The sequence below is a fragment of the Lepidothrix coronata genome, unplaced genomic scaffold (genome assembly GCF_001604755.1).
Source record: "Lepidothrix coronata isolate B3197 unplaced genomic scaffold, Lepidothrix_coronata-1.0 Scaffold24, whole genome shotgun sequence".
Taxonomy (NCBI): domain Eukaryota; kingdom Metazoa; phylum Chordata; class Aves; order Passeriformes; family Pipridae; genus Lepidothrix; species Lepidothrix coronata.
Genome location: NW_016690204.1, coordinates 6,674,778 through 6,696,362, shown reverse-complemented (window position 1 = coordinate 6,696,362; position 21,585 = coordinate 6,674,778). Strand labels below are relative to the sequence as shown.

At 42.1% G+C, this 21,585-nt stretch overlaps 3 protein-coding genes across 8 annotated transcripts in view; 1 reads left to right on the top strand and 2 right to left on the bottom strand.

Moving 5' to 3' along the window:
• Nucleotides 1-3,873, bottom strand: part of PARN (poly(A)-specific ribonuclease) — a 45,628-nt gene extending 41,755 nt beyond the window's left edge. For 3 of the 4 annotated variants that reach the window (XM_017808924.1, XM_017808925.1, XM_017808923.1), the window contains exons 1-6: nucleotides 3,813-3,873; nucleotides 3,503-3,580; nucleotides 2,532-2,611; nucleotides 1,536-1,603; nucleotides 1,360-1,441; nucleotides 649-709 (exon numbers count right to left, since the gene is read on the bottom strand). In XM_017808924.1, the coding sequence (XP_017664413.1) occupies nucleotides 649-709; nucleotides 1,360-1,441; nucleotides 1,536-1,603; nucleotides 2,532-2,611; nucleotides 3,503-3,580; nucleotides 3,813-3,831 (388 nt within the window). In that variant the 5' untranslated portion in view covers nucleotides 3,832-3,873. Of the gene's footprint in view, nucleotides 1-648; nucleotides 710-1,359; nucleotides 1,442-1,535; nucleotides 1,604-2,531; nucleotides 2,612-3,502; nucleotides 3,581-3,812 lie in introns of those variants that run through there. The other variant, XM_017808926.1, reaches the window with a different exon arrangement.
• A 172-nt stretch (nucleotides 3,874-4,045) lies between these two features.
• BFAR (bifunctional apoptosis regulator) lies at nucleotides 4,046-11,742 on the top strand. 3 transcript variants are annotated; one of them, XM_017809069.1, is made up of 10 exons: nucleotides 4,046-4,362; nucleotides 5,588-5,647; nucleotides 5,940-6,003; nucleotides 6,677-7,007; nucleotides 7,845-8,046; nucleotides 8,387-8,556; nucleotides 9,180-9,324; nucleotides 9,576-9,746; nucleotides 10,259-10,461; nucleotides 11,351-11,742. In XM_017809069.1, the coding sequence occupies exons 4-10, from the start codon at nucleotides 6,742-6,744 to the stop codon at nucleotides 11,541-11,543; spliced, it is 1,350 nt and encodes a 449-aa protein (XP_017664558.1). In that variant the 5' UTR covers nucleotides 4,046-4,362; nucleotides 5,588-5,647; nucleotides 5,940-6,003; nucleotides 6,677-6,741; the 3' UTR covers nucleotides 11,544-11,742. The 3 variants fall into 3 exon arrangements, with proteins under 3 accessions (XP_017664558.1, XP_017664556.1, XP_017664557.1); XM_017809067.1 differs by lacking the exon at nucleotides 5,940-6,003 and having other exon boundaries at nucleotides 4,047-4,362; XM_017809068.1 differs by lacking the exons at nucleotides 4,046-4,362; nucleotides 5,940-6,003 and adding an exon at nucleotides 4,387-4,678.
• Nucleotides 11,743-12,874: 1,132 nt separating this feature from the next.
• PLA2G10 (phospholipase A2 group X) lies at nucleotides 12,875-20,955 on the bottom strand. Its single transcript, XM_017809070.1, has 4 exons — nucleotides 20,707-20,955; nucleotides 16,732-16,897; nucleotides 15,383-15,489; nucleotides 12,875-13,674 (listed from the first exon to the last, which is right to left on the bottom strand). The coding sequence occupies exons 1-4, from the start codon at nucleotides 20,756-20,758 to the stop codon at nucleotides 13,529-13,531; spliced, it is 471 nt and encodes a 156-aa protein (XP_017664559.1). The 5' UTR covers nucleotides 20,759-20,955; the 3' UTR covers nucleotides 12,875-13,528.
• Nucleotides 20,956-21,585: the final 630 nt, after the last annotated feature.

The following is a 21,585-nucleotide window of genomic DNA, read 5'->3' as shown; positions in this document are numbered from 1 at the left end:
AAAAGTAAAAGCTCATCATAATTACAGACAAATTAGGGATGTGTAGGGATTCAGCAAAGACTTATCACTAACCAAGCATCTGCCACTCTTACAGCCCTGAAGGCTGAAAACAAACCCTTCCTTTCAGTCCTCTGTCCCACATCCCACTGGTTATCCATGTCTATCCAGGCTTCCCTCCAGCACATGCCACACTAGCTGGTACCACTGGACAGGGAATGAGCCCAAGGACTGCAGAGCCACAGGTCCCAACCACAGTAATATTTAGCCCTCCTCTCCCTTGCTCCCTGGATCACCTGAATCCCAGACTGCAGCAGCACCCTTACAGTGCACTGATACCCCTCCTAAAACATGACTTCTGATTCATTACTATGGATCTCTCCATTCATGCTTTGCCACTGGACAACAAGAAACAACCAAACCCTCCTGTAAGCAGGAATTCCATTCTGTTGAACCTATACAATGAATTCCTGGAAAGGAATTACTACCAGCACAACAGTAAAAGAGATAAAAATAACTCAAGAACTTCACTGTGTGTTAAGAGAGTATCATGAATAGCAGCCTTTTTTCTTCTTGCAGAACACAATGAAAGGTGTCATCATAAATATTGCAGACTTTGAAAGAAATATAAAAAAACCCCAAACAACTCACCGTTGCGAAAAACTTTATTAAAATCAAATCCTTGGTTTGCTAAAAAATCTATACTTGAACTCTGCAACAAAAGAAAAAGACTTTACATTTGGAAAAGGAGCTGTGGCATAAAATATCAATTCGGTTATTTACACACTTCTTAAGAAATTATACAAAGTCCAAAGTCAAGAGCAACAACGTTTTTGACTCTAAACAAGAATTCAGGCAATATTACTTTTGTTATTTATTTTCAACTTTCATAGAACAATAAATATCCTAAGGGATAGAGATGAAAGAATGAGCTACGTGGAGAGAGGAAACTAAAGAAAGCAAAATGTTCAGGAGAACAAATCTGAGACAGGAAAAATGCTGGCAATAGCCTGGGAAGAAGTAAAAGTAAGACAAGCAGATGAGAATATAGGATAAAACAGGGAAAGGGAACACAAAGTCCAATGAGAAAAGGGAAAAAATTAGAATCATCTTGCCAGGTTTGGAACATTATCTCCAATTCCAGAAACCACACAATGTAATACATAACAAGATTTAAAAACTGAAGCCAAAGATATTGCCTTAAAGCTCATTTTTAGGGATTGCTCTTAACTGATGTTTATTTCTCTCATAAGAAAAAAATCAAAACCAAACCCCAGAAACTTCTATTTTTCCACCTTTTAAGGTGAAGTTTGCTGCAGGTATACCTTAACCAAACAAAATCAAACTTGTTTTTCTACTAACCTGACAGACAAACTTGACATCTGGTGAATTTCTGTTAAAGGGTTTTGGAAAAATATAGAAATTAAATGACTTCATTATATACCTGTGGAGAAGATGAGTTGCATGTCAATAGAGCTTATCAGTATCACTTTAGAAAATCCTCAATTAAGAAAACAAGAAATAAGAGAATGACATACTTTTCTTCTGTGTCACCATATTTAAAAGTGCAAAGGCCAAACTGAAAGAGCAAAAAATCCATGGAATGCTGGAAAGGAAAGGAAAACTTTGCATGAGAATAAAACCTGTACACATTTAAAGATTACCGGGGTGCATCCACATATGACTTCTCTCCATTTCAAAATTAAGTAAATTGAATCTTCTTAACCAATGTTTGTTTCGCTGGTAATTTTAAAATAAACACACTAGAGTTTTTCAACTAGTTTTCATCTGCATTTAATCATCTTACTATTGCCCAAATATGATTTGTAGTATGCACTTCTACTCCATAAACAGACAAGAACTGAGGGAATTCCCATCTCTCTCTCCACCTGTTGCTCATGCACAGGACATGCTGCACCCAAAGCAGCTCTCAGTCCTTCTCAATGTTCACTTACATTCCCTACAGTGTGAGAGGAGTTTTCAAATACATGTAACAACACATTTAATATTCTTCTAACCCACATGGCTTACACTGGATACAGGCATTCAAAACTAGCCCTCTTGAACATAAAGATCAAAAATATCAATTTATCAAGTTATTCGATGTTAAAGGTAAAGCTTTAAGAAGGTGACAACAAAGAATCTGGGTCTGCCTTCTGATACAACAGACTTCTTAAAATGTTAACAGAGACTGACTTCGCCTGCAGGGCCTGAATTGATGAAGCTTCTCCTCACTGAACTCCTCTCACCCAATCCTCCTTTGAACTCATTAACACTCTCAACATCCTTTAACTAGTTCTACACCTTTACTCATTCTTGTGTGAGGAATCATTTCTGTCTGTTCTGACCATGAGTTCTGCAAGTTTAATGCAACATTCAATTGTGTTACCAGAAAACAAAACAAGCAAATCCCATCTGCTGCCTGTAACTCAGTTTTAGACCCATGACATACTTCTCTGTGTTGTCTCCACGATGAACCAAGGCATTCTAACCTTTTTCCAGAATTTTCCTTCCAGTCAGTGTAAACACTTTACCTTTTTAAGTTTTTGATACCTTTCTTCTGGAGTGTCAAAGCCATTTGTTAATGCACTAACAGAAGGCCCATCACTGATCCCTGAAAAAGTAGAACATATTTTGCTTTGGGTAAGCTTTTCAAAATTAGCCACAGCAAAGAAATGCAACAACTGATAATTTAAGAAAAATGCTTTCACTTAATGTTACAATTATTTCAGTTCGGAAGGATTTTCTACTGCATAAAAGCCACCCATTTTAACAGTAGTGTTCCAGCAGCAAAGCCCTTCTGCAGAAGTTCTGCCATTCTGGTTCCTACTCAATGTGTCAGTAACAGGCAAAGACCCTTCATAAAATAACATAGATGGGCTTTACAGCACAGTGCAGGATCAAAGCCAAACTAAAAATGGGAAGAGTGCTGCCCAGGGATTTACGGAATGACTTAGCCACTTTAAACAATACACAACAACTGTATTTCCATAAGCACCACATCTAACAAAACCAAGTTTTGATCACATTCATGGCTCAAGATCCACACGGATCATGTTTCATGGATGACTGAACTCTACATCCCAAAACCAAAGTACTTATTAAAGCATCTCTGTGACACACACACCCTCTGGATTTTACAAACATACAAGTTCTTAGTGCTGCCCTTCCCTGTCCAAATACTTGCAAGGCCTTTCTCATTCATCTGAATCTTTCACTTATAAAGGTATCACATGTAATACCTTCTTTTTTTCCCCTCAGCTGCAACTGAAAATCAATTAACACATTGAAAGATTACTGCGGGGAGGGAGTAGAGGCAGCATTAGCATGACACGTATCATTGACCAAAACCTTGCTATCGCAGACATAACGAGTAGTTTGATCACTTTGCAGTAGCCTCAGCTTTAGCTTTTTCAAGTCAACACTGAGACAGCGAACTGGGGCACGGGGACCCCCACACAGACATTGCCAACAGCTCACAACCACAAAACCAGCGCGACCGTACCTGAAAACTCCCCATCGATGGCCAGGAAGTCTGACTCTTCAATGGCTTCATACACTTTGTTTAGGTTATCCTTAAAATCTGCGGGGAAAGGGGTAAAACGCACCTGAGGTTACGCACCACACCCCGGGGCAGCCCGGCGCCCCTCGGGCCCCCTCAGCCCCGGGGCCGCGCCTCCCGCCTCGGGGCCGCCCCTCACGGGCCAGGGGAGGTGCGGGGACCCCCTTCGCCACGAAGGAGAGGCCGAGCCCGGGGCAGGGAAGCCGGCAGGGCTCGGCTCAGGGGAGGGGTGTCGCTCCGGGCGGTCACTCACTGCTCCTGGTCACCTCCATCCCGCGCCCGCCGCAGCCCGGCCCGGCCCCGCCGAGCGCTTCCGGGGCCGCCCCGCGCGCCGCACGTGAGCGCGCACGTGAGCGCGCCCGGCCGCCATTTCCTGCCGGGGCGGCGCCCTCAGGGCACGGAGCGCTCTGCGCTGCCCCGGGGCGGGCGCTGTGCTCTGTCCGTCCTGCCCCGCACCCAGCACGGACGCGGCTGCCTTCGCTGCTCTGCCGGGCTGTTCTGGCTGCAAGGGGCCCTCAGCCGCCGGCCCTGCCCGCCGCGGCAGCGGAGCGGCTGTAGCGGCGCTGCCCAGGGAAGGAAGGAGTCCCACCCCGCCGCTCTCCCGTGGGGCGTTGTGAGATGTCACGGCCCACAAAGCGCTCGCCTTTCAGCCCAGAAATGCGTAACTAGCACCAGGAAGGAAGAAGGGATGGGAATCTACTGAGGAGACACCAGGAGAGCTGCTGGTGGTGGTGCCTTAACGATGCCAAGTCCGGAGGAACTGGAAGGCTTGGCGTGTTACGGAAGAAGCGTTCGCCTTCCTGGTAAAAGCAGCACTTTCACTCGTAATTGTATAATAACAAGCGTTCTGTCCCCGCAGCAGCGCTGTGGGAGGAGGAGCTGCCCAGGGCAGGAGCTGTGGGCACGGACACCGTGAGAGTTTAGTGAATGGGCTGCAGGGTTAAAGTTCACACGGCACAGGAAGCGTCTTTTCCAGAATACCAGCAGGATGAAAACAAATGTAGAAGTCTCCATAAATTGAGAGGCAGTTTCGGCATAGAGAAGAAGATAAAGAATTACACCAGACTTAGCGGAGAGAACTTTTAAAGATTCTTCAAGATTAAGTTTTGCCTTTTCAGTGTAAGCAATTTATTCTACACGCAGTCCCAGCAAGTCATCCAGGATGATTAAATTGTGCCCAGTAAGGTGTTAGTTAAAATAATAGTAGAGATGTTTCTATTTTACAGTAAATTGGCTGAAGCCTAAAATTTTCATGTTACTCCTCAGTTTTTTAACATACATTCCTGCAGTTTCTCGTTAAAGTGCTCATGGCACTTTAAAGTGGTTGATGGCTGTCATTTCCCACCAAATCCAGGAATTCCTAACTGACAGATCCAGGAACTCTTTGCTTCTTTCACCCGTAAAATAAACACCAAGTAGTTAGAACTGACCCCAGAGTCCAACCTGGCTGCAGCCTCCTTTCAGGTGGTTGTACAGAATGAATCACTCGTTTTTCTTTGGACTCAGTCGAAAAGAATTGCAGTAAGGGAACAGAGATTGATCTATAAATAATAGCGAATGTGTGTCTCTATAGATACGCTCTCTCGTGTCTCTGCTAACCCGGACGGCCCGGCAGGGCTGTGTAGTTACCGCACCGGGGGCAGTGCCGGGGCGGGCCCGGCTCCTGCTGAGCCCGGGGCTGGGAACGGGGCACGGTGGGGCTGGGAACGGGGCACCCCGGGGCTGCCACCGCGCCCGGGGCTGCGGGTCGGGCTCGGCCCAGCCCTGCCCGGCCCTGCCCTGCCCTGCCCAGCCCAGCGCAGGAAACGCGGCGGAGGAAGCAGCGCGGGGGGCAGGAAGGCGGAGCTGGAAAGAGGAGGCAGGAGAGGAGCCAGAAATCGTCCTGCTGCTGCTGCTGGGTCTTAATTTGGTGGAGGCTGGGCGGCGAAATATTTTTCCACCCGCGGAAATCCTGCTGGCTCTGCCTTCTGGGAAAACTAGAAGAATGCTTTTAAGTGCAAAACCTTGGTTTTGTTTCTCCTCCTGTAGGTGCTGTTTCAGGTTGGTGTTTTAGAAAGCCGACGGTCCGCGCTCTGCGGGGAAATACAGGTTTGTAAGCGGTGTGAGGATTCTGTTTTCACTGCTGTGTTTCTGTACTTGATTTTTGTTTCGTTTGTTTTTTTTTTTTTTCATTTCCGTTCTTTACCGGCTTGCACGCTTACCTCTTTGTGCTTGATCGGGATGGCAGATAGGTAATTTGGTAGTAAGCAGGAGCCACATAGTGGAGAGTGTAGTCATATTTTGGTTTGGTAGTACCTGAGGAGAAAATTGTGTCGTTTTTGGTACCTTCTGACATATCACAAGAGATGAGTGAGTGATCTGGATCAGTGTTTTTCTTAAGAAACTAGATACTGCCATCTGAGAGAATGGAATAGGAACATCAAGCAAACAGATTTGTATCTTTGGTAAGCTTGGAACAGTCTTAGACTCTTCTCGTCTGTGTGTTTTCTGAAATACTAACGAAGTATAACTGTCAGTAAAGTTAATGCAGGGCTCAGACCTTCACTGAAGTGGAAGCAGGTCTATCCCTTGTAATTCTGAAACATGTGACTTTGTGGATCAAACTTTTCTTCTTTTTAACATCGCCCAGCAATGTCTAGCGTTGACTTTTGTAAGTAATGTTTTATTCTGTATGCTTGGAAGGAAGAGGGATGAAGTAAATTAGAGCCTTATGTTATACTGGTGTTTTATCTTTGAAAATACCATCTCTGATGGTATTTTCTAATTATATTTCTTTTGATTGGTGTCTTTTAGTAAAACCTTGATTAAAGATAGTCAAGTCATGTGGGTCAGTGAGTTACTTTGTTTCACTTTCATGTGTTTAGTAACACAGGAGAAGAAAGTAGAGGGAGATTAAACCCAGCTGTTTACATCTAGAGTCTGGGTTTGATTGTAATTTGCAATGAATATGTTGTTGAAAAAGTAGATCATGTTTCATTTTGGGGGCGGGCTGTGTTGCTTAGAAGGTTTAAAACCATTCCAGCGGCAAAAGCAGTGCCACGAGAAATTACACTGCTTACCATCCTGAACTTCTACCAGAACTTTTTTCTTAATGAGGTTTATCTTGTTGCTTTGCAGAGGTAATGCCTTACGTGGTTTGAAGATCTGAGAGGGCTTTCTGTTTGCGTGAGGCATAAAAGAAAATGGAAGAAGATGAGACTTTACAAGGGGAAAGGGAGAGGGCGGAAGGTGAAACAGGTGCTACTGCTGACGTGAGTGGGCAGATCTCAGTCAGTGAGTTCCTTTGCCACTGCTGTTACGACATCCTGGTCGATCCCACCACCCTGAACTGTGGCCACAGTTTCTGTAGGCATTGCCTGGCCTTGTGGTGGGCGTCGTCCAAGAAGAACGAGTGCCCCGAATGCAGAGTAAAATGGGAAGGGTTCCCCAAAGTCAACATCCTGCTCAGGTGAGTGTACTCTTTTGTGAATGCCATTTTGGGATAAATCAAACCACGGAAACTAGCTGTCTGATTTCTTGAGTTTCTCAGAATTTTGTAGCTTATTGGTAATCTGAACTGTTGCAAGGACAACAAAGGCTTTCATGTTCTGCACTTGTACTGAACTGTTCAAGCCCATTTTTCTGCATGGATTGTGTTGATTTTGTTTGGGGGGCTGGAGTGGGGGTGGTTTCTTCTGAATTTTTTTGAGAGATGGAGAGGAGGGATCCTTTTTTAGTATTGAGACCCTTGAATCTTTTAATATAGCTGGTTGTTTTCTAATAATTGTAAGTTAGATTGATCTTTGATAATTATGTAGTTATTTCTGTAATAGGAATTATTTATCGTATTGCAGAACAAAGCTAGAAATATGTTTGATGTTTTGAATTACCCACAACTTCTTTTGTTAATAATACTCTATCTGGGTTAATAATATTTTAATAATTAGATGGTAGGATTGGGGGTAGGCTCTTATGTTGTCTTTTACCATTTTTTAGTAATCAAGACTTGCCAGTAGCACACAGAATTCTAATTTTACATAAGAAATATACATGGGAGGAGTTACATGGTATTTTAACTTTAGAAGCTAAGCAAAACATTGTTTGGAAGTAAGTGATAAAAGTTTAAGTTTACTAAGTACTAATAACTAATTTTTCATTGCTTTCAAAGATGGTAGTCTACAATTGAGGCTGGAAAACAAAAATCCAAAAATTAGTCCCTTTTCTGAATATGAACCCAAAATTAGTCCCTTTTCTGAATATGAACCCTGAATGGTTTTGGTACAATGACAAATATTTTTCCCATTAGGGATGTTATTGAAAAGCTATTTTCTGATGCCACTGAACAAAGAAAAGAAGATATTCAACAAAACAGTGATGTAGCACGCAGCTTAGCAGCCTTCCAAAAATATGGGAATGACCAGATCCCTACAGTTCCGAACACAGGAAGATTTAATCCTCGAGGAGGAGGGTTTTTCTCAGGCGTTCTGACAGCTTTAACTTGTGTAGCAGTAAGTTTCATCTGCTTGGTTTTCCATATTTACTTCACTTAGCATGCAATCAAATCTTCTTAAACTACATGCACATAAAGAAAGCTTGTCAGCACAGAAGAGCCTTCAGCTGAGCAGAGTGGCCTTCAGAGGTCTGTCAGGAACTGCAACTGCAATGTAGTTTAGATGGAAGTTAGGCAAAGTGGGGGAAACTTCAAGATACTTTTTTATAGCCTGAATATTCTAGGGCCCATGAAGTGGAAAATTCTACATGCCAAGCCTCTTGTTGCATGTTTATCGTTAATGTATTTGCTTTACAGGTAAAAGATGAGGGGTTTTTATCTTTTTAATCCACCCGTAGGTAGTTCTACTGGGCTATCACTGGAGTAGCAGAGAATTTGAAGAAGATCATCTTGTCCACAAGCCTGTTGCTAGATGGACTGCTGAGGAAGTGATCCTCTGGCTGGAGCAGCTGGGCCCATGGGCTTCACATTACAAAGAAAGGTTTTTACTGGAGAAAGTGAATGGAAGGTGAGGGGCCTGATGGCCAAGAACAACTATCGTGTGTTGGGATTGCTGACAGATTCATTAGGGATGCTGGTTGGGAAATGACTGTACTGTGCTCCAGGGATTGTGGGAATATTCTGTAAGGTACCAGAATACATTGTAGGGGAAGTTATAACAATTTGTGGTGAAAACTTGAGTGGTAGATACTAAGCAAGCTACTTGAAAATATTCTAAGAACTTCTTAAATTGCTGACAATGCAGACTGAAATGATACTGAGAGTAAAATTCTACTTGTGTGTTATCCACCCCTCCCACCTTCCCTTTCATTTGGAAGTATCCATGTGCCATGTGCATCGTTGCATTCCACCTAAGAGAAATGCTGAAAGCAGGCGAGAGGAAACTAGAAAAGAAGTATTTAAAAACCCAGGCTCTGAGATGCAGTTGGTGTGAACACTTGATATGGAATGTAATTTAACAATGGTCTTTAAGGTTTTCCAACCCAAAGCATTCTGTGATTCATTCTGTAATCCAAAAGGTGCTGCCTTCTATCAGTACCTTATTGTTTCGGTATTGAGTTGCTTATTTGTGAGTCATATCTTTGTGGTGAAGAGACACTGTTTGCCTTCTGAATTCTTCTGCTTTTGTAGGCTGCTCCTCACACTGACAGAGGAGGATTTCACCAAAGAGCCTTACAGTATAGAGAACAGCAACCACAGGAAAGCCATCATGGCAGAACTGGAATGTGTGAAAGCTTTAGGTGTTAAACCACCACAGAACCTTTGGGAATATAAGGTACATTTTATATTAAGTGTGTCATGTATATTAAGTATTTTTAAAATAATATCTTTAAAAGAAGATTTTTTTGAAACCAGATGGAGTGTTGAGGTAGTGGAACTGTGCTTGTAAAAGCTGCCCATTTTAATGAAATGTGGTATTTGAAAAATGATCCTTTGAAAAATAATTGTCAGAAAATCTAAGAACTGGCATGTCCCTTTCATTTTATTTTTTCACTGATTGAAACTTGATAATTTGATATCTTTCAGGCTGTAAATCCAGGAAAATCCCTCTTTCTTCTGTATGCCCTGAAGAGCTCTCCAAGACTCAGTATGTTATACCTGTATTTGTTTGATTATGCAGAAGCTTTCCTACCTTTCATCCACACAATTTGTCCTATGCAAGAAGACAAACATGAAGATGTTTTCACAAAACTGCTGGTAAGTGTTCAAAACATTAAATGTGCTACTTGCTTTAATTACAAGCATTTTTAAGACTAGCAGCATAAAAACATAAAGTAATTATTCACCATTTCATCTCTTTACACTATGACTTTAAAAACAACAAACCTACAGAGTAAGTGGTTCCTTGATTTTATTTTATGTGGTCACCAGAGTTGGAACCATTACCTTTAATAAGATTGGTTTAAGGCTTTTAAGACTTCAGATGTGTGACAGTCATCCTTCTGAAGTTCACAAGACTACAGAAAAGCTCTTCACTCAAATTACCTGTGTTTTAAGAAAGGGCATTTTAAGGTCTGGCTGTCTGTGATGTTCTAATCTAATGGAAATTACTGTGCTGTAGTATTATCTACCCACAAGTATAGCAAAGACAATTTGCTGCTTTCAATGTATGAAAAAACAGCTTTTCAACAAAAGACTAGTAGAAATAAGCCAGTATTGAATTTGTTTAATAGAAAATTGTTTAACAGTCTTTTTATCCTAATTTACAGGACCTTAAAGATCCTTCATGGAAACAATGGAGAGAATTCATTGTAAAATATTTATTTTTGCCATACCAGTTGATAGCTGAATTTGCTTGGGATTGGCTGGATGTGCACTACTGGACATCAAGATTTATAATTGTGAATGCTATGTTGCTCTCTGTTCTGGAATTATTCTCCTTCTGGAGGCTCTGGTCAAGAAGAGAACTGAAGTAAGTCTTAGTGAGTTTGTTGAAGAGGGTAGGAAGTAGATGGCCTTATAAATAGTAACAATCTCATGATTGCACAGTTGCTCACTGAAATGACAGTGTCTGACTACAACTCTGAGGTTAATAAGAACAGGTGAATCTGAATTCCTACATATGCTAGTACTTCTGAATGCCTTTATTTATGTGAATATTTGATAGGGTTTCTTACAGCTGGTTTTACTTATCAGATGTAGCAAATGCAGAAAAGTAATAAACATGTTCTTAACCACTGGGAAATACTCACCCTTACTGTGAGAACTGCCTTTTATGGTAACTGGTATTACTTGCCAGCTGAGAGTAAATACATCAGAATTTTGTCATGATATGCTTCCAGTGTAGTTATTAAAGGATGAGTCCTCAGAACCATAAATAAGTTTAGCTATGCTGGTATTATTTCTGGTAAGTTACAGGAATTTCTGTTTTCCGTTATGACTTTAATCTTAATTCGAGCATATTAATATTACTTGATAGTTGCTGTGGTCTCATTTCTAGTTTTAGAAACTGCACGGGAGAAATTCTTGTTGTGGTGTGTGGTGGGTTTTCCCTTTGCCAGCCGCCAGGGGACAGAAGAGCACAGGGGACACGGAATAACCCGTGGCAGGGCTGGAATGTGACACTGGAGCCTGCTGGGCTTTGGGGTCTAAGTGCACTGACTTAATGCTTCCTCTTTAAGTTTGGTACTGCTGGGTTTTAAGAAAGCTTTTCCTGGAGTGCAAAATAGTGTTTTACAGGTAAAGGGTAATCCCAAGTAAGGGCTAAATAATTTAAGGCTGCAACACCTCTTAGCTTTTCTTAGAGTGGGTAAAAACAAACCAGGAAGTCCCTCTAAGCCTCTCCCTTTCCTTTTTCACAGGACTATTCCTCACAGAATGTGGAGACATTTCTGGAAAGTCTCAACCCAGGGTCTTTTTGTTGCCATTTTTTGGCCTTTTATTCCTCAGTTTGTCTGCAATTGTTTGTTTTACTGGGCCTTGTATTTTAACCCGATCATAAACATTGATCTTGTGGTTACAGAGCTGCGGCGTCTGGAGACACAAGTGCAGTGATTGCCTTTGCAACTTTTGGGCTCTTTAGCTTCTAAAAATGGACATTTGAAATAAGCTTTGCTTTTTTTTTGTGTATGTGGCAGCAAAAGTGGTGGATTGTGTTAATTTAAACATACAAAAAAGCCTTAAGGTAAGTTACTCTTAAACCAGTTGATTCCAAATTGGAGGATGGGCTCTAGTATCCAAAAGGAATTTTCCACTGGAAAAAAAAAAGAAGACATTCCTGTTTTAGCCATGTAAAATTCCTACAGTCATTTTGCCTTATTTTTGATCAGATCAAACTTCTCTATTCTGTTCTGAGCATTCTGTATATTTTCCAGCCTGCCTTAAAGTCTTAGGAGCTGCTATAGTGATTTCTTTCTTTTGAAATGTAGCACTTCATCTCAGTGATGTGTTCCTCAACTTAAGTTTGCCAAAGGAATGCCCTTCCTGGATAGGCCTGATATTGGAAGTACATCAGTTATTTCCTTCTTCTTTACATGTAAGGCTGTGACTGTCTCTGCACAGTCTCACAGCAGAGTTTGCTCTAAAATTCCTGCTCTTGAGGGCAAAGACTTGAGTTTTCTCATCTTTTGGAAAATGTGGTGATTGCCATAGAAAACCTTTTATTCAGGTCAGTTACACTTCATCAATAGCTCCTTTAATGCTTTCCTCTTGAATTCTGTTGCTAATTCTTAAATTCAGGGTTATCTCTCAAAAATTATTATTTTGGAAAAGTGACCTAACACTGTAATTACATCTTACTGCAATACAATGTGTGTCTACAACCGTGAGCAAATATTGACTGGAAAGTTATTTTGTGTAAACAGGATTGACATTTGTTAATGTATGGTTTTTTGACTGAAGAAAAAGTCATATTTTTTTTGCATTCTACATTGGTTTGTTGTTTGGGTTTTTTCATTTGTATCATTGGTATGAACTTTAAATTTGCCTGTGAATATTTTGAAATATTAAAGATCTCTTTTGAAATCGTCACTATTATAGGAGTGGGTTATTTTGTTTGGGTTTGAGTTTTTTATATTGAAGTACTTGTCATTAGTTATGCCTTGTGCAGACTGTTCTGTAGCCCCGTGTCTCTGAGTGAGTTGAGGTGGGTGAAAGTAGACATGAAACACTCCTGGTTCTATATAACTGTTAAAATTAGCAGTTATGAAAAAAGTGTATTATTCAGCAATTCATGGTACTGATTTCTCTTTCTAAAAAGTTAAAAAAATCTATGAAGTGACCCCAGTTAGAACCATCTTTACATCCTGATGAGGTGTATACACTTCTGAACTTGGTAAACTCTTGCTGTCCAAGATCAAACACTTGTGGAAAAGGAAGTTGGTCCCAACAACTGCTGCATTGTCATGTGTCTGTTTTGGTGATGGTTTGCATTTGACTTTTAAAGGTGGCTCTAAAGTTTTAAGGGCAGAACTTCTCCCTGTGCTTACAGGAAGTTCAAGGTGTACACAGAGTAAGGAGCTTGAGCCATGTCAAATGAGCAGCTTTTTCAGAAAACTGTATTTAAAAAGTGAGTACTAGAAAAATAGAATTAATTAGGCCTTCTTTAATACAGGTAGGATTGCTTAAGATGAATGTTAAATTAGTTAATTAGCAACAGTTAAATTAGGCTTTTATTGTAAGTGTTTAATGTAGTTGAGAGGGTTCTTTGTGCTGACACTGTCACTTAGTGCATTTTTTCCAGTCAATTCAAAGTTAACAGATGTTAAGATAAATCTGAAAAATCTGTGAATCTCAATATAAACAAAATTAATATTGTCAGGTCTTATCTGATAAACTCAGATTCCTATTTAGTCAATAAAAGGGCACTGCACAAGGTAAATAAGAGGGTACATGTTTAATTTGGCCATTCTTGGGTAGAGAGGCTGAGGTGGCAAGAAGGAGCATCAACAAAGGGCAACATCATTTGTTGTCACTGCTGTGACACAAAAAAGTCAGATTTAAATACATACAGAGTTTTCATGAAGACTGATGTTTGATGTCTAATACCTACACAAAGGCTGGATCTCACCACACATAAAGTCTGGCCACAAAAGGTATTTTCTGTGATACGGAGCTTTAGAAAAACATTTGGCAGCTTCCCGGTCACATTCACAGGCCATTTTTTGGCATTTGTCTTCTAGTGAATCTGAAAGAAAACACAGTAAGTTTGATGTTAGTCTGAAGTAATAAAACACACCAAATGGAATGCCAACACAGAATGGTTTGGTTTAGCAACAACTGATCCGTGGATCAATCAGTGATCACTGATCTTGGCAGGTAAAAATACAATAGTCAGATAAAGACTTAAATATTCTTCTTCATGTTCTTTAATGAAACCACTCTGATTCCTCTTTAGAAAGTGGTGTGTGGCCTTCCCTGCTTGCCCTCCTGCTCTAGTTAAGCTTGAGGTTGGGAAGATAGTTTCCACACATATCCTCTCATCTACTAAAGCACCAGAAATATATACACAGGATGCAAAAATGTTCCATGTCCAGCTTAAATTGCTCACCTCTTTTTTTATCAAGGCATTCAGTAAGAAGTTAGGTAAAGTGTGTTTAAGTGTGACAAAATCCACGTTTTGTCATATTTGTTTTGTAATTGTAGTGTTGCAACTTAACAGATTTCTTGGCCTGAGAGTTTCTTCTTGGCATGAACATTTTCTTCCACAGCAATGTATTTTGGGTTTAGTGTGCCAAGGCAGAAATGTGTGTTTTTTTCTCTCTGCAACTGTCTGTAAACTGAGGAATCCTTGATTACATTTTGTCTGAGTATTTAACATTTTAAAAGCTTAGCCAGATCTCTGCTTGAGATTTGTCCAGGAGCAGAACAAGTGTTCAGTTTTCTGTATGAACTCAGTTTCTGCTGTGAACTGCAAGTGTTCATGTATCTGTGTTGATGCTGCAACTCCCTACCCTAAGGGCTACTCAATAGCATAAGTAGCATGAAAACATGATAGGATAAAAAAGCCAAAATACATTAACTGAGAACTATTCCTTCTCCTGTAGTTGCTCTAAAGTTTGTCTTTGTGGTATGACAGGGACTTTGTTCCATCTTTGTTCCTTGACAACACACCTACTGTCTTGGCCAGTATTTTAAAATATTATCAGCTTCTGGACTGGGACAGAAGCAGAATTTTTACAGGCAAGTATAGATGGACTGTAACATGACAGGTTAATTACTTTGAGAGACAAGAGGCTTCGTGCATCTGATGCAGAGAAAGAAATGAGCAAGGAGAGATTCTGCATGGGGTAGACACTTGGGCAAAGTAAAGGCTGAATGTAAAGGAGGAAAGGAATGAATGTCAAAACTTTCATTTGTTTTCAGGTCAGGCAAATTCTAAATGGAGTTCTGAAATTCGAGGGGTTTGTGTTCCCTGCGAATGGCCTTTAAACCATGGCAGTCAGAAACAGACTTGCTTTGAACAAGTTCATGTCAGGGTTTCTCCAGCTAATTTGCAGTCTGGGTAGAAGCATAAAATTACATGCAGAGTAACTGACCTCAACAAACATCAGTGCTGAGAAAAAGGAGGAGGTTTTGGGCTATGTTTTCTGAAAGGGTAATAGGAGCTTGTAGATCAGAATTTTGTTTTCTTATGTGTGTCAGAAGGTGGGGATTGAGAATAAGAAAGTGCATTCAGTTGGGTGGCATAGCTGTGCTTTCTGGAGGCACAGTGCATCCTGGCAAAAAGGTCACAAAAGGAAGGATGGTAAAGTCAGAATTTTACAGATAATTGAGAAAATGCCTTTATTCTATGAAGTCAATGAGATAATCAGTAGCAGTAAAAATAAAAAAGTACCCAAACCAACACACCCCCCCCAAAACCCAACACCAAAAACCCCCAAGTGCTCACTCACCACACACAGCAGAATTGTCTTTGCATTCCCAGTGGTAACTCTCAGTCTTTGGCTGACAACCTGCTTGTTCTGCCTTGCCATAGCAGCAGTCGTGGTTAAAGCAGCACCTGAGAGGAACAGAACTGGTGATTTATGGTCACACAGTCAGTGGGTTTTATCAGCATGTTACTACAGCTGGGAAATAATAGAACAGTCAACATATGTGAATGCACAGTTACCTGAAGTGTTAGCTCTGTACCGTGAGAAAATACAGAAAATTGCTCTAAATCATGATTTTAAAGTTGTTCTTGTCATAATTGGCACAATAAAGTCATAGGCTTTCTACGACATTGTGAAACTGAGCAGTACAGGTGAGCATTAATGACACATTTTAATGCTTAAAACATTAAAATGTGCTGGGGCAGAGTCTGGTGTGGAGTCACTGGAAGCCCAGAAGAGCAAGTAGGGGAGGTAACAAGGACCTGAACTTAGGGAGCTTGTAAGGTTTTGCTGCAAACTAATGACACCCTTTCTTTTTTGACTTGGTGGGTGTATCCACAAACTGTGCACTCTGCATTCATTCATTCATTCTGTTTTTTCCTGGTAGCCTAAAACCATATTACAGTAGGCACGTGGTGTTTAGGTTGCCTGAGGAATTTGTGTCTGCAATAGGAAAAGTTAATGCTGTGAGCTCTCACTTTGCAGTTACTGCTTTTTCCCATGCTTATTAAGTAATTACTTGGTAATTCCACACAAATTGCTGTGTAAAGATCCCGTGGAATGCAACAGTTGAACAGCACATGCCCAGGAAGTAGATCAATAACTCCAGGTCATGCATAGAAACTTTAAAAAAAAGCAAAAAAGCCCAGAAAAAACCAGCAAATAATCTTGTCAGTTAATGTTCAATTACAAATTAAATTGATGATAGTCAATATGCTGAGGTTTAGTACTAAATAGAAAAGTTGGGGTTTCAGGATTATTTTTATTTTTCAACAGGTTGGGTTTTGCATAATTTTTATGTATTGTTTTGAATGCTAATAAAAGGGGACATGGTAGTAAAATCACAAGATTTTTCAATTGCCTTTTTAATTTTTACTTTTATAGATTTTTTTTGAATGTTTGAGCTTTAACCTTGTCCCACAAGACTTCAGTTATTCAGCTCTTGGTTGAACAGCACCGGCAAAGCAGCTCAGCTGTACTGTGAATCCAACAGCAACGCGGGGGAAGCTGGGGTTAAAGGCAGTCAGGGCTCGTATAGATCCACAGAAACAGTGTTTAAACTCAGTCCCCCGCTGCTGTTAAATAGGCCTGATTTATATTTTAGTCCTTTTCCTCTGCACTTGGCTACCCAGCTCAGCAGTTCCTCTCACCAGTCCACCCTGTCCTTGGGCCATCCTCTCCCTCCCAGCCCGCAGTAGCAGCCGTAGCGCAGGTACGCGAAGGGCGAGCGGCCCGTGGTGCAGCGAATGGCCCCGGCCAGTTCCAGGATTCCCCGCCGCTGTCTGGAACGGGCTTCCCCGAAAGCACCTTCATAAACTGGGGAGAAAAACCTGGGTTTTTATTGAATCAAACGTGCAAATATAAAATATTTAAGCGCTGATGATAAATGACAATCCTTGAAAGTAACACAGTTTTGGGTTTTGACGCTCTGGGGTCACACTGCTTGACCCCGTCCCGTTGGCCCCAGTCCATTCAGAACAGCTGCAGGGATTTCCTCCCATGGAGGCAGCAAACAGAGACAGACTTCAGTCATCTCCAGTCTTAAAACTGGTAAGGGCAGCATCTGTTCTGTGGCCCAGATTTTTAGGACTGGCTGCCCAAAGGGTTGCAGTGTTTACTCCTTATTATAACATACAGTTTTGCCCAAATTGTTATTTTGTAGAATGTAAGCTTTACGTTGGAACACATATGTCCTCTATGATAGGGTTCTGGTTTTCCTGAGTTTTAGACAAAGCAGACAAATAACTGGTGGGGATGGTGTGGTGGATGTAGAGCAGGGAAATGAGTGGGTGCTTGGAGTCATTTCCAGGGAAATTAGAAAGGTGGGGTTGGGATATTTTTTTCTGTGTCATTTTGTTTGGGGTTTTTTTTGTTGTTTAAGGGATTCTCACCAGTATTTCCCCAAAACAAACTGTATTTAGGAACTGTATTTTAACTGTCCCATGTCAGTACTAAAGCAATAGATCCTGAGCAGCAGAACAATGTTGAGACACTGGGTGACAATTTTGGGGGCTTCCTGTCCTCCTGCAGGTTGAGCTACCCTTAATGGTAATGGGCAGCATCTCCTTGCAGTGCTGGCTCCAAGCTATTTATAGCACATTTTAAGAAGCTGAATGAGTACAAAACAAATTAGTGGGAGGTTTCTGATTACAGTTTCTTAGTAATTAAACTAATTATTTATTTTGATATGAGGAGAACAGTTTATAAAACTAAACTCCCAGTGCTGGATACGGATTGCAAAAGACATTAAGAATTCATAACTGATAATACCTTGTGAGGGAGACAGACAGCAGAAAAAATATTTAGACTTTGTCGTTGAAGGCTTTGATATTTATTTTCCTACAAAATAACTATGATGATTATGCAGTTTTTATATAATCTGTATAATCACATAATCTATTATAATAGACTAATAGAGTAATCTATTATAATAGATTATATGATTAACTATAATCAGTTAATGGAAAATGTGCCAGAAAAAATACTGTTCCCAGCACCTTTGAGTAACTTGAAACGTGTGGGATGCTCGTGACCTCCTGCACTTGTAATTTCTTGAAAACAATGGAATTTAAACACTTCATGAGATCTCCTCATTAAGAAATACAATTGGTTTGTGTATGAGAATGGTAAAAAACCCTTTTAGAAAGAACAGCAAGGCTTCCTGAGGCAGCAGTTGGTGCTTTCCTGGCTGGGGACCACTCCCAGAGCTCTTTCCCTCCTGTTTTGTGGACGTGTGATCCAGGGAGAGAAGGGATGTTGAAATAAAGGTGCTTAAACTTGCACGTGCAGCTCTGGCCATTGATTGAAAGCCATCACATCTTGAGGAGCTAAGAAAAGCTTCCTTGCTCTGTCCTCGATTGCAGTTTCATTTCAAAACTGCTCCATTGGCACTAAACTTCCTTGCTAAGATAGTGAATAGTATCTGTTGTGTCATGGCTCCTGTTCCAGAATATTATCTGTGTGTTTACTGGCATCTTTCAGCTCTGGGTAGCAGAAGCATCCATTTGATTATAAACAGATTATCTTTGTGAATAAAGGAAAAGGGAAAAAAATTAGAAACACATTAATTTTTTGTGAAAGGTTGTATTCCCTATAACATTTTACTCTTTGCAATGGGTTCAATGCAAACATAATAATTAATTTTGCAGATGCACAGTCATATTTTTATTGAGATGCACAATTATGATACATAACTACATTAATCATTAGCATCTAATGCAGTCTATGATGTTTTGTGGGTTTTAAAAAATTTTTTAAGCCATGCTTTCAAAGACTAAGACTACAGAAACATTTTTTCATGTTAAATATGTGTAAGATTTCCTGTAGGGATATTTTCCCTGTGCAGTCATAGTGCTCTAGAAGTTCAGAACTAGAAACTTGGGAATCAGCAGAGTTTCTGATGATCTCCAAGAGAGATGTATGCCTTACAGAAACTTCTGGGTGTTTGCTTGGATTTTTACCTCTGGTTTCATAAGCCATCAGGGGTGACCTTTTTTCACCTCACTTTATTGCCCAGACTGCTCCCATGCTATCTCCACAAACTGTGGTCACATGGGAATTTTTCGAAAGGATAAATTTGCCTGTTTTGCTCCTGTGGCCCAAGCATTGGGAAACATGAATTGCATTTCCCATCCTGCCCACTGCCCACGGAGTGGGTGACTGCAGTCCTGACTCAGCGCCCTCGGAGCACAGCCAGGCTCGCTGCAATGAGCGCCCTGAGCTGGCACAGCAGCGGTTCCATGGCTTTTCTTACTGCTCTTGCTGAGGTCTGTGCCATGCAAAGGATAAAGTCTGGAGGGTGATCAAAATGCTGGAGGACTCATGGGGCCGTGCTGAGGTCAGGAAGTAGAATTGGGGCAGGGAGCTTGGTGGGGCCTTAAGTTAGCCCCATTATGCAAGCACCTTACCTTGTGGGCTGTAATCGTGCCACTGCCTTCCCCCAGACCCCGCTTCATTCCGTGCCCAGAATCTGCTCTAGGACTGAACTGGGGCCCTTGTCCTTAGCATCCTGTCATTTGCACGACCTGGTGTGGTGAATTTCCTAGGTGTGTAGGAATGTGTAAAAAAGGAAGTGCAAGAAGACAAAAGAGAATCTCTTAATTGAGGCAGCAGAATGCTATTCTGGAAAAGTGGATTTTGTCCTTCCAGCTGTCACAAAGGTTCGGCACGAGGTTAATTTAATCACTTTAAAACGATGCCTGTTGATGTTTACTAATAGTTTGCTCCCTGCCTGCTGAGTGTCCTGGGGTTGGAGTACCAAGCTGCTGCAATACTCAGTTGAGAGCCAGGCTTTGAGTAGTTCCACATAATTTTAAGCAGTTAAAATTGGGTTCTACCATGTCACTATGGGAACGAAATAAGTACATTAAGATACTGTACTGATGAACTCCTCAGAAAACCTATGAGGAAATGGGCTGTAAATTACTACAACTGGTCTTTAATACTGCTTAATAAATAGGACATATGAGACAAAAAAATTAATTAAATATTTGCAAAGTGAGTAATTGGCTGTGCTCAGGTATGAGGCAGGGGTCCTTTAATTACGTTCTCTCATCATAACTTATTTATAAAGACTGACTCATTTTTTCAGGAGAACTCAGGGTTTTGTAGGCAATCTCAGTTCTCACAGTTCCTGCCCCTGGACGGCTCTGGAGCTCGAGTGCTCTGCGATAGCTCGCTCCAGTACCCGGAGAGGAGCAGGGGTGAAGGTACTGGCTTTGTAGATTGTTCCTGCACGTGCGAGCTGCAGTCTGGTTTCAAACCCCGACCTTCGTCGGCACAGCTGCGCATCGCTGAGGAACTTTGGGCAGCGCTGTGAGACCCCCAGCCCGGAGCCGCGGTGCAGCTGCAGCCGCCGCTGTGAGCACGTCGGGCTCTCCCTTTGGGCGAGTTCCACCCAGCCGTGCCCGAGCGCGGGGACACCTGTCACGGGGACTGTGCTCTCCGGCGTGGGAAGACAGGCACGTCCCGTGATCGCTTCTCCCAGAGCTCCTTCCTCTGCCCCTTCTCCCACCTGCCCCCCGGCGCGGCCGAGCCCCCTCCCTCCGGTGCGCAGCGCCCGGGCACGGGAGCGGCGGGACGGGGCCGCTTCCCCGGCGGTCAGGACCGTGCCCGGCTGTACTCACGGGCCGCGGGCAGCAGCAGGAGCAGCAGCAGGAGCGGGGGCAGCGGTGCCATGGGCTGCGGGCTGCGGGGTGCGGGCTGCGGGGTGCGGGTCCGGCGGCGCGCTCGGCAGCGGAGCGTGGAGGTGTGAGCGGAGCGGCGGCGGGCCGGCTATAAAAGGCTGCTTTCTGCCCCGAGCCAGGTCCCCCCGAACCCGAGCCCCAGACCAAGCCGTGCTGTCCATCTGGCCAGAAGGGAGGAGCTGCCGCTGGAAGAGCCGGGGAGAGATGGGACCTGTCACTCGGCAGCGGAGCGCGGTGCGGGCACAGCGGGAAGGAGCCCTGGAGTCTCTGAGGAGGGGACTCCGCTCCTCCAGGACCCTCCTGCTTTGGTAGCTATGTTTTCTTTTTGAATTACAGCACTTCCTTGGTAATTTAATCCAGATCTGGAGAGTTAGGGTGGCAGCAGACTGTGTTGCAAGTTATTCTGGTGGTTAATTACACCCAGTGCCGAAGTCATGCGCTCTATCTGGAGTCTGCATCTGCCAGACTTCATCTCTTGATTCCTCCTTTTCTTGGGGGACCACAGAACAACCAGCTCCTAAACTGGTTATGGATATTTGTAGCTTGATCAAAACAACTTTTTAATTGTACCTCAACCAAAACAGAGACTCAAAGTGAGTATTTTTTGTACGTTGTATAATATGTGCGTATATTTTCCTCTCCCTTTCCAACTCTTGTATTATTTTGTAAAACCTACATATTACAGTTTCACTGCCCTTCTCAACACACAGACAATACAACTTGCTTTTATATGGTTTTTTTTCTTGCTCATACTTCCCAAGTGTTTCTTCAGACCTTGCATTATTGCACTGAAACCAGTGCATTTCCTGTCAATTGTTC